General features: G+C 54.2%; 5 protein-coding genes across 5 annotated transcripts; 4 read left to right on the forward strand and 1 right to left on the reverse strand.

Moving 5' to 3' along the window:
• Positions 1-23: 23 nt before the first annotated feature.
• On the forward strand, positions 24-1,468 carry LMH87_000785 (uncharacterized protein; the record flags this gene model as incomplete). Its single annotated transcript, XM_056198751.1, has 3 exons — positions 24-954; positions 1,041-1,169; positions 1,251-1,468. The coding sequence occupies 3 exons, from the start codon at positions 24-26 to the stop codon at positions 1,466-1,468; spliced, it is 1,278 nt and encodes a 425-aa protein (XP_056055670.1).
• Positions 1,469-4,085: 2,617 nt separating this feature from the next.
• LMH87_000786 (uncharacterized protein) lies at positions 4,086-5,270 on the forward strand (the record flags this gene model as incomplete). The annotated part of the gene is made up of 1 exon (XM_056198752.1): positions 4,086-5,270. One exon carries the CDS (start codon positions 4,086-4,088, stop codon positions 5,268-5,270), a length of 1,185 nt encoding a protein of 394 aa, XP_056055671.1.
• A 327-nt stretch (positions 5,271-5,597) lies between these two features.
• LMH87_000787 (uncharacterized protein) lies at positions 5,598-7,444 on the reverse strand (the record flags this gene model as incomplete). The annotated part of the gene is made up of 2 exons (XM_056198754.1): positions 5,598-6,908; positions 6,986-7,444. The coding sequence occupies 2 exons, from the start codon at positions 7,442-7,444 to the stop codon at positions 5,598-5,600; spliced, it is 1,770 nt and encodes a 589-aa protein (XP_056055672.1).
• A 1,176-nt stretch (positions 7,445-8,620) lies between these two features.
• LMH87_000788 (uncharacterized protein) lies at positions 8,621-9,289 on the forward strand (the record flags this gene model as incomplete). The annotated part of the gene is made up of 2 exons (XM_056198755.1): positions 8,621-9,163; positions 9,218-9,289. The coding sequence occupies 2 exons, from the start codon at positions 8,621-8,623 to the stop codon at positions 9,287-9,289; spliced, it is 615 nt and encodes a 204-aa protein (XP_056055673.1).
• A 1,701-nt stretch (positions 9,290-10,990) lies between these two features.
• Positions 10,991-11,782, forward strand: LMH87_000789 (uncharacterized protein; the record flags this gene model as incomplete). Its single annotated transcript, XM_056198756.1, has 1 exon — positions 10,991-11,782. One exon carries the CDS (start codon positions 10,991-10,993, stop codon positions 11,780-11,782), a length of 792 nt encoding a protein of 263 aa, XP_056055674.1.
• Positions 11,783-16,709: the final 4,927 nt, after the last annotated feature.

Here is a 16,709-nt window from a genome sequence, read left to right on the forward strand (position 1 = left end):
GTCACAAAAACGCGCAGACCAACATGGCACCACGGAATCGTGGCCTCGGCAGCAGTTTAGCCACCAATTTAGAAACCCTACACATTCTCGAAAGTAACCAAAACGGAGTCCCCTTCCGCCCGCCCTCTGGATTCCGACCGACCCTAAACGTCCCGCGGTACCTCTTCCGCGTCTGCTCCTCCGGCTCCGCCGGCCTCACCACGCCCGACCTTGCGCAGAGCGCCAGCGCCGCATCCAACTACGCCCTGTCGCGGACATGCCTCTTCCGTCTCGACGACGCCTCGCTCGCCGCCGACATGGTCTTCAAGCACCTCACGTGGGCTTCCCCGCGCGCCGCCGACAACCTCGTCTCCTGGACGAGCTCGCTGCTCACGGCGCTCGTCTACGTCTTTTACCGGCACGCGCGCTTCCGCGAGAGTTTCGACGACATCTCCCTCTACGTCGTCGACACCACCCGCTTTCCCGACTTGACCTTTATCTGCGACCTGGATCTCATCCGCGCCTTCCGGCAGCACAGTGGCGCCCTGGCCAACCTGGAGGCGCTGCGCCACCGCAAGCACAGTGTCTGGGCGGGCTCCTACCACTTTGGCGAGTATCTCAGCCAGGGCTCGCTCGGGCTCACGGGCCGCTGCTGCTCGGGTGTCAGCGCGCGGCGCATGATGGACGGCGGCCTGCTGGATCTGCACCCGCGCTTCGCCGAGTTTGCGCAGTGGGCCAGAGGCGAGGAGGACTGGGCGAGCCTCGTCGTTCAGCTGCGCGAGCCGTTTTACGCGCGGTCCGGCAGCGCGCGGCGCCAGGTGTATCCCAACGACGCGCAGATCATGAGCCGCATCGGAAACTTGTTTGGGGTCGGCTGGCGGGCGCCTGTTGCAGTTGCGCTGCTGGCCTTGGCGCCGAACCGGATGGGCGCGACGGACTTGCTTCTCAACTTTCGGTTGCTTGGCCCGATGTGGAGTATGCTCCTGCTTCTTCTTGCCTCGAACCCCTTGAAAGACCTTGCAAAGCGATACACGGAGATGCTAAAGATATATTCGTGACAGATCCCGTTCTCGAAGAGTGCTTTGATGCGGCAGCAGCCGTCAATCCCAGCAACATGCTGCCCGAGGTGACCGAGTTCCAGTATAACCTCAACGACGCTTACTTGGAGTTTTGCGAGCTCAAAGTCGGGAGTCAGTTCTTATGTCTCCTCTTGGGCCCCTCAAAAACTTTTCCTCCCAGTCGGACAGGGTACGCTGACACTTTTTCCTCAGCATGCATCGACAGTGTGATCGACACACTTCAGGTAGCTCAGCAGCTCATCACAACTATAGAGAGCACACGGCATTCTCCAAGCGGTATTGGTAGAGCTGAAAAACGAAAGCGCCTATTCGATCTCGTGCGCACCCTCGGGGGCATGATTGAGCACGTGTTCCCGGACAAAAGCGCCAGCGGCGAAGGGGGCGGTGAAGATATCGAGGAAGACACTTGAGCGCTATAGCTCATCTAGTATTCCCAAGACATCAAAAGAACATCATGTCAAGAGTGGTGGAATTCTTCTCTGCTTACTTGCTCTCATAGGTGCTTCCGTCAAGTTCACGCTCAAGGGTGCTTGCCCGCATTTACTCACTTAGTCGGCTGGGCGGCACTTATATTTTCTTTCCAGGCAATCAACGCTCTTTATTGTCTATGTATTTTAACTTTGTGTGTGACTCATGGAAGAAGTAACCCGTCACTGAGCTGCCAGCTTCCTTCATATTGATATCGTCGAATCATTGCGCTGACATCGCGTGGCTGAAAGCTCGCGATCCTGGTAGCTTTTCAACAAAGACGATAATGTTTGCCATAGCTAACTACAGTAGCAACCATCATCGGCCAGGTTGGATGTTTTCTCACTGTAGTGTTCGTTCAGTGTAGCCGAGTTGGGAGCATTTGTCTAGCGGTGCCAGCAACGGCGCTCTATCGTCTCCGGACCGCATCTGACTATTCAACTTTGACCAGCAGACCCCCAAGTCCCGCAGCCCGTCTGCCTAGAACGATCTGACCCCGGCTGACGCCATCTGATAGCCACCATGCGAACTGTCCATATTCATCAGCAGCTTTCGTCAATGCCGACCTCGAAGGTTTGTAGCACCAGTAGACATTTTTAAGATTTGGTAGCACATTTGGGGAGAGTTGCCCCAGAAGAATGTACAGTTCCGTAATAAATTGAGCTTTTAAAGCCAAATCGACAATATGGTCTCGAAGATGCGCAAACCCCGGCTCACGGAAAGTCTTGCATGCAACTGTCCAGTTCGGCTGCATAACTCTTGGCTGTCCTTCTAGAGTACGGTACAACTCACACGGTGGATCCAATAGAAATACATCTGTGTTCCTGCCGGCACGAGAAGAGAGCTTTCCTGCACCGCTTAGACCTAGCGGATCAAGTTCCAAGGGAAATTCTCATAGGGTAACTGCACGAGATTCTTGGCTGATGGCGAGCATCTGCCGCAGCGAAGCGAGCCTAGCCCAACGAGATTTTCTAGGGCGTGCGCGACTGCGTAAATGTTCTTTGCGAGTGTTTTTGTGCCGAAAGTCAAAAGTCAAGAGTTGCAGCTCCATATCTGCACAACAAGGCTGCCGGGTCTTCACTCGTACGCGCTCCGAAAGGCGGATAAAGGGAAATGGTTTCGTCGTCGACAGCTCCAGACTCGCCACTGGGCTATTCGGTCTAGTAGGAGGGACCATTTTGGCCGTGCTTTTCGGGTCAAGACAAAAGAATGCTCGAAACGATTCGCCGCCGTATCTGTTTTGTGAATGGTTAGCTCGAAGTACGGGCGCTCAAATTGTTCCCACATCACCTCACTGTTCGGAATTCAGCCAACAATGGCTCATTTGCTGTACGGCTCAATAAAGACACTGAGACAATCATGTTTTGCGAGATTCATCACCCTAGTAGACCAGTCAAAGGCACATATACCCCGCCAACCGATCTCCTCCCCGACGCAGAAAGGTCATTCTCGATCGCTTTCAGAAGCGCTTCGGAATCAAGAGCGCCACCGATGGCGTGATTTACTACCCATCGGACCAGGTCTTGGACGCTTGTTGATCCGTGGTTAGCTTGGCACTGCGGCTTTCGATCGACCCTTGGACCTTGTCCCTCCTGCAGCAGGTTACGCCACCGCTTTTCCCCGCACCTTCAGACAGCTTTTCTCTGCTGGCGTATCGAACCCAAGCTTCTCCTTCGCTGCAGACATGAGCTTTCCTGGTGCGTCTCTGGCCGGGTTCACCTAGAGATCTTGGTGCCAGGCGGTTCGGGGCGTGCAGGGTCTTTGGTAGCATGTTGGCCGAACCTCCAGACAGACAGCGAGTTTGCCACCACTCACATTTAGTTATTCACAAACTCTCCAAAACCTCAGAGCCCAGGAGCCATGGCACAGTTCCTGGAGAGTCACAACGTCGAGGTGTGGCCAATGATCATATACGAGCCTCGGCTCATATTGCCAGGCTATCTGTGGGTAGTGGAAGCTCAATCACATAATAGCCGCTGATACTACTGAAGGTCTCAAGAGATTCACAACAGCTTGCCCGTTCTTAGGTTGAAGAGTCCTCACGGGATGTATTGATTGGATTGTTCAGGGATAACTGTGTTGGAATACCAGGTTGTTGAAGGCTTGTCGCAATAGTTGCAAGAGTACCACAAGGGTTCAACGACCAAAATAGCTACGGAATATAGATTCAATAGCCAGCAAAAACATACTAGCTGAATTTTCTCTGTTTTCACTTCCAATCACGCAACCATAATCTCAGCGCGTCGTTGCGCTCTGGGGTGGACTGATTCACCAGTGAATGACGGCCAGTGCACATCCAAGGCAATCACCATTGCGGCCACTTGAGCAAACTTGTATCTCCTTTCCCCTTATTTATCTCATTCAAATGGCACAAACTCTATTCTTAAACTTACACTTTATCATCACTACCATCGTCTTCATCGCGCCCTCAGTAGAGACAACTTACTTGCTGTGCGTAGGTATGTGAGCCGCTTTGCGAGGACTGGTCTCTGAGCTAACAATAGTCCTCAGCATGCAACTTCTTCTTCCTTTATTCTTCGTGCCTCTTCCCTTGCAAACATGGAGAATTCCTTCTCTAAAGACCGCAAGGCCCTTGCAGTGATTTCCGAGCCGCCCGAGACCCCAACGTTCGCGTTTTTGCGCCTCCCGACCGAACTGCGCATCCAGGTCTGGAAGCACTACTGCCCCGACTTGTGCGAAGTGCCTCGCTTGCTTGATTTCGCGATCGGGGCCATCCGTCCTTTTGGCAACCTGGGCCATCCATACCAACACATTTTACGTGGCTTGCGTCTTGTCGACAGGACTCGCAGCCTACGATGCGTTCTTGCCGTCCACCAGCAGTCACGCGGCTTCGCGCTCGCCTTCTTTCCGGACAAGCTCACTGTGGGCTACTGTGCCGACCTCGCGAAAGAATGCGACATTCCTTTTCACAAGCAGAGAGATCTAGTCTACTTGTATGGCTTTACAGGCGGCACTATTCCCCCTCACGAACTGGACGTCGCCACAATGGTAAGTAGACTGGCCAGCGCCCCAGAACCAGCGCAAGCAGATCCCTCTGCCACTTCGAGAGTCCGCCGGCTTCTGTTGCGTATATACGCGGACGAATCCTTCAAGTACACGTATGAGTACTCGATCTTGTACCTGCATGATTTCTGTTCAAAGGTTGTCAACGTGGCGTATGGATTCTCCAGATCCAAGCCGTTTCCATACCCGCTACAGGAGATGACCAACGGATTATATTCAAACCTGAAAAACGTCTTTTTGCATCTCGACGTCGGGGGCGAGATGGAAGAGTGGATGCTTATCCCTGTGAAGCATCGCTGGTGTGCTTCGAAGTACAGCAGCCACGATGAGACAATAAGCGATAAGAGCGGTCGCTGTCTTGAGAGGGCGTACTGGCCTAATCTCACGCAGCACGCAGAGTATGCCAGAAACAACCTTTCGCCTTCAAGTGCTCCAGAGCTGATACCGAATCTGAAAGATATCGCATGCTTCTTTGAGCTATACGGCGTGCAGGTTTGGCCAATGCTGGTCACTGACCCGAGCAAGTTCACGGCCTATGGCGACGGCGAGGACGATTCCGAAGACCAGTTCGCTGACGAGGGCTCCGAAGAGGAATCCGGTGAGGAATCCGACGAGGACGATTTCGAAGACTGGTTATCTGGCGAGGGCCCCGAAGAGGAATCCGGTGAGAAGTCCGACGAGGACGATTCCGAGAATTCCGGCGACTTGGAGATGGCATAGATTTATCATTTTGAGCGCGACGCTGGTAGGTGTTGCTTATACAGTCTGTGTGGAAACCCATAAGCGCGTATAAGTATTACCGGAACAAAGTAGTTCCCGCAGTATACTTTGAAGTCTACTGAGTTCAAGTTACATACAATTGAGATTGCGGATATGAAGCCATAGTTGAATAAAGAATTTCTTCTCTTAAACTTCTTGATTTCTCGTCAGTATATATAAAATGCCATCACAAATTTATTTCCCATGTAACCCAGACCAGTGTAAAAAGCAAAACCGTCGCAATGAGGATGCGCAGCTCAACACGAGCCGACAAAAAAACGATGCAATCTATGAGAGATCATCCATCTCAACAGGCTTGTATCCTGCCGACGACTTCTTGCCCCATCGTCTCTTACACCTCACGACGCCCGCGACCAGCAACACGCAGCCCACCACAATACCGCCCACAGCGGCGACGACGAGCAAGTCAATGGCGCCAATCAGCAGCGACCAGCGGCTCGGCGGCTCAACCTCTTCCGTCGTCCCCAGCGTCATGCCGCCCACATCCACGGCCTGTATGCGGATCCTGCTATATGTCCTCGTCAAATTGGCCGCCGGAAACTCCGACTCGAAGCGCTCCTTTGGAATCTCGGCAACGTCCTCAAAGTCGCCGTCACCGCTGCCCGGCTGACGTCCCTGGAGCCGCCAGGCCGCCACCTCTGTCGCGCCGTTCCAGCTCACGTAGATTTTGCGGCCCGTGACGGCAATGCGCGGCGCATCCTGGGGCTTGCCGACCCAGCTGCCCTTGTAGGCGCGATACGAGCTCAGCGGCTGAAAGGAGAAGAGCGCTGCGGGCGCAAAGCGCGCGTCGCAGAGCACTTCGCCGTCGGCGGAGAACTCAGTGAAGGCGGCGCTGCTGCCCCAGCCGACGAGCACGTTGCCCGAGTCTAGCACCTGAGCGTTTCCTTGCGAAAAGGCCATGATGGACTGCGGATGGCGGTAGGCGGTCTGCAGGGTGACGTTCATGGCGGCAAAATCGACCTGCAGCCGGATGGCGCGCGACTCGGTGCGCGTGGCCTTTGGGTTGTACGCGTTGTTGTCGAGGAGGGTGATCGTGTCGTCGTCGTGCAGCCGGGCGTGGTGCTGCCACGCAAAGAGGACCCTAGTCCCGCGAGGGACGACGTCAAATTGATTCATGTCGCCGCCCATGTGCCAAATGGGCTCGCCAGTGGTTCCATTGATATATGTAAGTGATGATGTGTGTCGGCCGGATACTAAGTAGTTGCCCTTGGGATCTCTCTGTATGCTGTTGATATGGTAGTAGTCGAAGGCGGCGTCGGGTGTGTTGCCGCAGCCTAGGAAAGCCTTTTTCGGGTCGTCGCTGCACCCCTTCATGGGCTTTCTGGATGTTTCCAACGGGATGTGGTCAGACGCATTCCATTGGAAGAGCACGTGTCCGGTTTCGAGTTCAATTTCTTGAAAGACGCCGTCGAGAATGTAGCCCTGTGCTGCTCCTCCGAGTGCGCTAAGGTTAGCTGGAATTGGATTGTAGATGGTGACGAGCGCGGTTCCGTTGGCGGTGAGCTCAAACTCGTGCATGTCGCCAAATTCGAAGCCCGGGGCAGAGATGTTGTGTCGAATTGTATATGTGTCGTCCATCTATGTAGCGCACTGTTAGCTGTTTGGTCCGGAACCAGTTGCGCACTCCGTCGCAGCCTCCATTAGAATATTCCTACCATGTACCAGAAGCCTTGCTTCCCCCCGCCGTCCGGCGCGCCAGCCCAAAAGGTCAAGAACCTCTCGCCCTTGTATTCCTGGACGCGAAAGTCGTGCACCTCGGCGGCCATGCGCGGCTGCCGCCAGACCAGCTCGCCCGTGTGGTCGAGGATGACGGCGCCGGGCTCGGTGTCGGAGCCCCGCGTGGCGAGGAAGATCTGCTCCCGGCTGCAGCGCTGGTCGTCGCGGGCGAGGAAGCGGACGTCGATGGAGGCGTGATCGAAGGAGTGGTAGCGGCGCATCGGGGCCATGCCCGAGGAGCCCATGTCGACCCAGGACCAGTCGCTGCGCCAGTGCACGCGGCTCAGCGTCGGCGAGGACTGGCGCAGGAGGAGGAAGCCGGCGACGAGGACGACGAGCGGCACGAGCAGCAGCCGCTTGCGCAGCAGGCACAGCACGGGCGCTAGCAGCTTGGACATTATTATGTCGAGTGGGCGGCGCAGCAAAGGGGATGATCTGGAGAAAGACGCATCCTGGAAGAAGCCGGCGGAGTGGCGTGGGTGCAGAAGGAGGAGTAGGATCAAGCGAGCAGCCGAGTATTTGACCCGGGGAGGGGCGGATAACTGGTAGCTCGCTCGTGTTTGCGTTTCGGATCTCGCGCCTTGGCTGCAGCAAATTAAATATGACGGTCAGAACAAAGCTCTGCTTGTCGCCGGCCCGCGCTCCAGACAACCTGAAGCGGCTAGCACAGGTTTTAACGTTGTGGATTGCGCTGACCACCAGAGTAATACGAGCAGCCACTGTAGAGTTCGACTATTGACGACGAGATGTTGAAAGAAAGAAAATCAATCAATCAAATAAGAAAAGTAACGGTATTTGTTTTGTGTGGTACTGGCGTAACTGGTCGGCTACAAAATAAAGCCATTGTGGCCTTTGGTGCCACACATGTACTTGACAAAAGACGGCCACAAGCGCACGTTCACAAGCTAATTTATGGAACATTTCATGTCATCTCATAACTACCTCGATGAACAGCTATGCAATAGCATGTATGCCCTAGTATTAGGCTGCGACTTTCTAGGCCAAAAAAGGGGGCTTGCCCAGAATACCGGCAAAAATGAAGCAAAAAACACAGGTCCTGCCCGGGCTCGAACCGGGGACCTTCTCGGTGTTAACGAGGTGCCATAACCAACTAGACCACAAGACCTGATGTGCTGTTGTTGAACGGCCGTGGCTTGTTTGTGTTCTTGAATGTTCACACTTTTGCTCTCTGTTTTTTTTTTGCAGGGTAACAAAACCTAGTAGAGGTTGTGCCAACGACAGGGCCGCATCTAGGCAGAGCGTATGATGTTATAATGAAAACACTCCTATATATAGCTACTACGGAGCATAGAAGAGTGTTGATCATGTAGAGAGACTGCGCTGCGGCTTTAAGTCCAATTGTAAGAAAAATGCACCTTATGGCAGTGTTTGAGGATGAAAGATTTAAACGGCGCAACGCAAAGCACACGCAGTTTGCCCAATTGCTGAACCGAATGCAGTACCCGAGGAAGTTATCTTTGCCATTTCGTTCACCCCAGCATGGTGTTTTTCTTTTCACTGTCAAAAAATCACATCATCAACCTGCTGTTTCTCATCACGAGCTGCGGCTCAACATGAGCTCTGGCTTTGGTCTTGCGTCCAGTATCTTGGAGCGTGTTAGCCAGGCAGGATGGAGCGTGGGAGCGCACATCGAAAAGGGCATCTTCTATGGGCCGCCGAAGATAAACCGCAGCGACATCTGGGCGCAGGAGGCCTATGCCGGGAACAATGGCATCTCCGAGATCAAAAGTCTCACGGGGCAGATCAAGCGAAGCAACCAAGTCAACGACTACGCGGACAATTATTACATCATGCAGTGGCAGTACACGCCGGTTGGCGACCCCATCCAGAGCGTCGCCGTCTTCGAGTCCAACCCGACGCTGTACTACTACGGGCTCAACTACATGACGCCAGAGGTATTCCCGACCGTCATCCTGCACGCTGCCTTGGGCGCATTTCGCACCGACCAAATCACCGAAAAGTACTGCGACATGACGATGCAAGTGTTTGTGTGCGCGCTCAACCTATACATGGTCAGCCAGAACTGCAACGTCAGCCACGCCAAGAACCCGCTGGTGAAGCCGCCAATGCATCAAGCATGGCTGATGCTGCTGGGGGTAAGCAACCTTCATCGGAACGATTTAATGGTCTTTTATTTGCGAATGGAACAGTACTGGATGCTATACCGCCTGGCTTTTGCTTCTCAGAGGCAGGCTGCTCAGGCCTATAATGTGTATAAATAGCTAGCGAGGCGCTGTAGACCGAGCGCATGAGGCTCTCTATGAAAAATTCGCGTACATTTAGTCGGGACTACGTATAAAAACATGGGTGATGTAGCCCAGAGGGTGCATCACGATGGTGGTTGAGTTTGAGTAAAATGGATGCATGTTGATCCTTTGTATAAAGTGCGTTGCGGGCGGGGGGGACTTTTGTATATCATAGCAGTAAAACACAAGAAACCTGCCTGATTTTACTACGCAATATTGGTTCTGTAGAGATTATTCCTGGAAATGTGCAAGTTTGACTTTTGCACTTATATCTCTCACTTTTTGAGACTTGTAGCGTGCCAGCCTCCAACACTGACGGTACCGTCGTGTAGAGCCTCGTGGAGCGCGTCCGGAGCAGGCCAAACCGGCTCGGGGCAAATAACGCGCCGCGATATCGCAATCTCTTCAAATTATCGGTCGCCCTAGCATTATCTCCCCCCGTCGCTCTGGGAAACAAAATAAAGGCACCAAGTCCGGGTAGATTGAAGCCGGCCGGGGCTGACGGAATTGCACAGCCTCACGACCGCTGCGCTGGCCGGCTGGTTGGCCGCCTTAATAAGCCCCCGCCTGCTAAAATGGGCAAGTCTATTTTTGGACCTGCCCTCCCACCGCCCAACGGCTGCGCGCAGCATCGCAGCGTTGCATTGCAGAAGCGCGCAGACCAGATAGCTGGGACTCGATATAGGCAGGGCAGATTTTTTCTTTTCTTTGGACAGCTTCTGATTCCACACGGCGATGCCGCTTTCCGCTCTAATTTTAACAGACGCTTCCGGTTCTCGTGTCCGCTGTGCAGCCATCTCATCACTGCTGTGAGAAGCAGCCACGGCGAAGAACAACAAAAATAAACCGCTAATAAGCCTGCTGCTTACTGCCCTTTGTCCTACTGCAGTCATTGCAGCTCCAGCCTCAACGCCACAAGGCTCGCTCACGACAACGAGGTAGGTGAGCAAGCTACCAATCCAAAATCTCACCGAGGGCAGGGCTGGGATCTCGTCAACCAATAGCAGGCTCCGTATACAATTTTGGACAAAGCTTCTCTTGTAGAAATAAACCCATGCAGCCTGGCCGACCCCCCCCTCCCCCACCTGACGTCTATTTTGAGAGCCTCGCACCAGCTCAACGCCCACCTTGCACAAAAACACAACCAGCCTGATGTGCCTCGCCAACCACGTCGTTGATTCCTCACTACGGGGATAAGGTTAGCTCCTAATTTTGTTTCCTTTGTTTGCCTTTTTGTTTTCGTTTCCCGCTAAGCCTCGTGCGACTTTAGTTTCCACCTCTGCAGGACCAAACATATGCCCCCATATAGCTGCTTACACAGGTCAGGTTCCACAGACCAAAGCCCAACATGTGTACAAGATCATGACAGCCCACGCGGGTTGCGCATCTCCCGTCAATTTCTCCTCGGCTGTGCATGCAAGGCTGTCGCTGGAAATGAGATCCGAACAACCCATGAACTGACAAGCCCCCCCATCCCGGAGCCCGTTTTCGTTTACAACACACCGACTTCCCATCGGCCGCCCTATATAGTCATGGCTTGCGCTCCGTCCAGAGCAGTGGAAGAAATGTTTCTTCAGCTCGAATAAACAAGATCTACAAGTTCTACATCACAAGGCTTTTCCCCAATCTCACAAGATACCCTTTTCAGAGAAACAAACCCCCCCTGCCCTCAGCACAATGCTCTTCACCGCGTCTACCATCGTCCTCCTCACCGGCGTCGCCCTGGCCGCGCCCAGCAGCACCCTCAAAGCTCGCGACGTCGACATCAACGCCGTCATCCCGCCCGTCGTGCCCGTCAACGCCCGCGGCGGCAACGCCGACCTCATCACCAAGCTCGTGACGTCGGCCACGGCCCTCGACCGGTCCAAGCTGCTCGACCAGCCCGGCGACTGGGTCTTTGACTTCAAGGACGTCAACGCCGCCGGCCGCTCCGAGGCCAAGGGCCAGGGCGGCCTGTCCATCGCCGCCACCGCCAAGACCTTCCCGGCCCTCATCGGCAACGGCGCCTCCATGACCGTCGCCTTCCTCGGCCCCTGCGGCATGAACACGGCCCACGTGCACCCGCGCGCCACCGAGCTCAACGTCGTCGTCCAGGGCCGCCTCGTCACAGAATTTGTCCTCGAGAACGGCGCCAAGCCCGTCGCCAACACGCTCAGCACCTTTCAGATGGCCGTCTTCCCCCAGGGCGCCATCCACCAAGAGTTCAACCCGGACTGCACCGACGCCGTCTTTGTCGCCGCGTTTCCCGACGCCGACGCCGGCGTCAGCCAGGTCGCGCAAAACTTCTTCAGCCTCCGCCCGGACGTCGTGAGCTCGACCCTGGGCGGCGTGCAGACGCTCAACGGCAAGGACATTGAGACGTTTCGCCACGCCATCCCCGACAACATTGCCCTCGGCATCGACGCCTGCCTCAACAAGTGTGGCATTCAGCGCAACGCCAAGCGTGACTTGACCGAGCTTTTCGAGTAGAAAATGCGACGGGCGGTAGAAAGATTGTTTGTTTACCTTCTTGCGCATGTGCTAGATGGATGGATATTTATGGAAAATGCTTAGATTGGTCTAGTTCTTTATGATATCATGTTGGAGTTTGGAGCACTAGCTATATACCAAGAGTTATATTATTGCTAAAAATTGAATTACCTTCGAAAAGAGCCTATTCAATCCCCTCTTTCAGCTTTTGCGTGTAGTTTTTCTCACCTCTTGGATTTCGACAGCGCCGCTCTCTCGTGTTTCGCGCGTCCGGGCCAAGGCTGATGGTGACAGATGGAGGTTATCGGCTCCGATGCGCCTGCATTTCCTATCTTGGTTTCCTGCGATTGCTATGCGCCAGCTCCTCGTTGGCTTGAAACGCGAGCCAGGTCTGAGCCAGGTCTGCGCCAGGTTTGCTCCCCCTTGAGCCCGAAGTTTGATCAAACTATGCACGGTAGCAATGGGATACTGGCAGCCAAAATCGTCCTGTTGTCTGGGCCCTGTCGATATTCTGTCAATTGTCAGTTCCCGCAGGCCTCCCAAAGGAAATCGGGCACAAGCGACTAAATGTAACTGGCGTGCGTGTGTCCTGCCACGGCCCTTTGATGCAAAGTGGACCAATTTTCCATGAGATATACTTTTGCTGCTGCGGTGTCTCGCATGCAAGTACTGGTGTGCATCGCAGATGATATCCTAGAATTGCGTATAGGGGGCTGTTCTGGACGAGCATGGGGCAATTGGCAAGAAAGCAAGTCGGTTCAAATCGGTCAAAATGGTAACGTAGCTTAGAACCCCTGCACAGGGGCTGTCACTGGTGGTAACAATCTCGGACTGGTACTCCGGCCCTTTGCTGGAAGAGAATGCCAGTGGCCCTTCCAATTCGGGACTGTACGCCGCCAACCAATACCGGGAAGATAACCCTGACAACTCAAGTGGTTCATGCTAACCTTTGCCCCTGGAGAAATAATCGAACATGTGGAAACGCTACTGAGTAAGTATGGCAGCTTTGCCCAGTGTAGTTAAGACCAAGCGTAAGCAGGCCGGCGATGTGGAGCGTAGAACGGGACACTTGATGATGAATTTCGTAACGGGAATACACACGACCGACGATCTGGCGGGTTCAAGAGCCCTCTGAAATATGGTCACATTGGCTCAGAGCTGAAAGAGGCGCCTCAGGGGCAGCACGACAGCAAAACTATCCAGTTGCAGAGGTAGCATGTTTGTCAGATCTGACGGGTTGTTGGCTACGATTCCTGGTACAGTAGTAATACCTGGTAAGTGTAATGTAATGTCCACAAACAGACAAAGTTGGACCAGCAACGCTCCACGTAGCAGCAGGCTGGTGCCGAACGATGCAGCGTAATTGGCAATGCTGTCATTAACAGGCCATGGCTGACTATTTTCTTCTTTGCAGTTCGGGTCGGCCCAAAGTGAGACATTGCAAGGACAGGGCCTGTCGGCTTGTTCGCTTCACAGAGGTACGGATAGATAAAGCGCCTTTTGGACTTGTTGCACCCCGACTGTTGTCTGCCCTCGGCCGGGTCCACAAGCGCCACATCTTGCCATGTTAACTAGCGTCTAAAGTATACTTTTCGAATCTCTGCGGGCTCGAGTAGCGTAGGTATGAATGGATAGAGGAGGCACTGGTGCAGATTGGGAGGAGGGAGACTAATGCCTCGTGGCAGACATGGCCTCTGGATGCTGGGCGCCATGCACCGGGGGGCGCTGGCAGCGGATGCATGAGGTCTATCGTCTACACGTGGCGATTGTGAAGCGATGGTGCCTTTTCTGCGTGTCTGGTTGAACATGTCCGTGCCGAAAGGGGCATCAGGTATGATCGCCCACGGGAGTGAATTACCACAAGATGAGCGGTGTGCTGTCAGCTGCGCCAGCAGCGAAAAAAGAGAAAACAAGGCCACTGGCGCAACCCTTTTCTGAGTGCCCTTCCAAGAGACAGTGGGAGATGAGCAGCCCGGGACGGCTAGAGTTCCCCGTGCAGGGGCGGCGCGGCGCTCACGCGATAGTTGCTATATTTTATCAAGTCGTGCGTCGGCCAAGGCTTAGGGCTGTTGGGCTGCAGCCACCGCGGACGCCAACGCAAAAGGACTTGCTCGCAGCAGGCGGATAGGCCTAAGGAATACGATGTACGCTAAGTTAGGTGGCTAGTTGGGATTCAGCAGCGAGGATTGGCGAGAAACATGGCGGCCCGCTGTGGGATTGTTGCAGTAGCAGCGGCTGCGGGTGGCATGGTGACATGCAGGCTCCATATGCATGTCTTGAACTGGGCCGGCTGGGGCTGTCAAATTATCATCGCGCGCGCTGCCACATGAGGCGGCCCAGATAGGGTGCATGGGGGCAGATCGTTGGACGGCGAGGCTTGAGAGCCGACCGCTTTGACGTTGACATGTGCGACCGCGTCTCACTATGAGGGTGGTTGTTTCTTGTTGTCGTGAAGCCTGCCAGGTGAGGGCTGTCTAATAAGACTTTGGAGTATTTATCATGATCATGGTATGAGAAGGAACAGATGCGGAAATCGGTGGCTGGGGGAGCCGGGACTCTATGTGGTGCTGTACTAATGTTAGCACCGTAATACTGGATTGCGAAATGGAGGAAATGATGGCGTACCCAGTAGTCAAATAATATACCTCCGTGTCCATTGATGTAGTGATAGCAGCAATGCCCTTGTAGTTGGAATTTTCGAGCCCCGCCTTGGCCCTGTCTACAAGGCGTCGCTGTGTTTGCGCATCAGTACTGAGTAATGATGTGTTGGTATGATGTCGGGCCCAAGAGAATGCTTAATTTGGTTCTTTTTGCGAGGCAGCTGAAGAGGGTCTCAGAGTAGCGCAGCGCGCTTGTGTCCAAAACGGCAGTCGACGTGCAGTAGCATGAGAATGCAGATGGAGGAGGGAGAAGCAGGGGATGGGGGATGCTACGCTGCAAAAGCCTGATCATGACGGACGATGGGCGGCGACAGCTGGCAGACAGCAACACTAGAAGCGAGCAGCAGCCAAAGACGTGCGCGAGACCTGCAGCAGTTGTGCCGTCTCGATCATGGCGCAGATTGGCTTTGATGGGCCGCGAGGCCTATATGGCATGAACAGTATAGAGTCACTGGACGAGAAGAGTGTATTGGATATATAGCCAGGTGGCTCGGCTCCAGCTGGTGTGGAGAGGGCCGCCTTCGTCTATCGTACGGGTCTATAGGAGACGAGGTCGCGAATCGAGCAAAGTCGACGATACCGGTAGCAGAGCAGATGATTGACAAAGCGATCAACTTGCTTGACTGATATGCAATTGGTATTATTATTTGTATAGTGAGTGCAGATGCGGAGCAAGAGTTTGAGGCTTGCAGGAGGGCTGATGAGGGGGGCTGCAGCAGGGCCCCGTAGCTGGCGAGGGCACGAGCAAAATGTCTGGATATTTTGGTGGGTAGCAGCCGAGCGAGCCTTGCTGCATCTCGACTGCGCTCTGCGAGAGCGAGGAGACGATGTACAGTAGTTATTAGTTGCTGATGACGCACAACATGCCGCGGCGCTCTCACTTGTCAACGCACCAGGGGGCTGCTAATCGACGCCCCGGGCGGTCTCGTAAGGATGCTAAAGAAGCGCTAAAGGCCGTGCCGGGCAAGTCGTCCCATCTCGAAGCCCGTCCGGCGAGGATGCTATTACTAGTCGAGCTAACTTGTTAGGTACTGCTTGGTTCCGCAGTAGTAGGTTTTAGCTGCAAGTGTTGAAGACGGTTGGTGCCGACGCGCATTGACTCGCGGCGGCCTGGATTTTGAGTTTGGGGCTGCACAGAGCACGTGTAGGCGGCTGAAGAGACGAATGCGGAAAATTGTATATTTCAAGAGGTGTAAGTTATTGGTTGTGCAGCATCCATTGCAACCGGCGGTGATACCATGAACTTGAACTAATATAACCAGTTACAGAGAGCGAGGTCGCGTTGCACCAGCTACGGAGCACCTATAATGAGCACGGTATAAGGTACCTGGGTTGCTGGGTACCTACCTGTACCTTAGGTATGTAAGAGGTACGAATACAGGGCCCTTACAGGCGCCCACTCGCTCTCCAGGCCGCTGCTAAGACCGCTAAACCGCTCCTGGCTTGCTGGCAGCCCACATCGTCTTCCGCCACCAAACCCCTGCCATTAGTTATAGTCGAGAGTCTATAATCAGAAAGCCCTAGTAAGTTAGTAGGCCGGACAAGACCCATCCGTCCGGCAAAATGCCCAAAAAAGCCGACACAGAGATGGCTGTGGGCTCTCTTCACCAGCGTAGGGGGGAAAGGTAGAGGGGCACTGGCATGTGCCGTGCTGTGGTGCTGCTTTGATCTGTATCTTGAGCGCCAAGTTGCGGTCTACTTTTACTACTTCCGACTTGATGTATTATAATAATGCTTGATTTTATAAATATGCATTATTCAATCTGATCCCGTGGTCGAGTCGCTAACCACAAACCTGTGCCGTCTTTAGGTATGGTACTCCATAGCGATGCTACTCTACATGCTCGGCCCCCCTCTTCCTGTACCCAGAAACCAGGCTGGGGCCCTTCAAAAGTCGGACTATTCTACTTGGGTATATTCGTATGCAGTGCTGACCCTGCCTGGCGGCCCCCTCGTCCACTTTCTACACCAGAGCTTCCCTCTTTTTTTCTTTTCTTTTTCCGTCCTCTCTTTTTATCTCTTCCCGTTTTGGCTCTTTGTTTCTTGGCTGTGACGGTTGTCCAAGACGCCGTTTGACTTTCGTTCATTGACACCACCACCCAGCTTGCTTGCCAGTCACCGTCAGCAGCGTCCGACAAAAGGGCCAAAAAAAAAGTTCAAGACACAGCGCGCACCGACCAGAGAGCTACCTCAACATCATCCGGCCTCCCTTGCTGTCTCTCTTCCACGCGCCGTAGACACACCCCGAATTGCGCCTCTCTGCTTGT

Source organism: Akanthomyces muscarius, chromosome 6 (assembly GCF_028009165.1).
Source record: "Akanthomyces muscarius strain Ve6 chromosome 6, whole genome shotgun sequence".
Classification (NCBI taxonomy): domain Eukaryota; kingdom Fungi; phylum Ascomycota; class Sordariomycetes; order Hypocreales; family Cordycipitaceae; genus Akanthomyces; species Akanthomyces muscarius.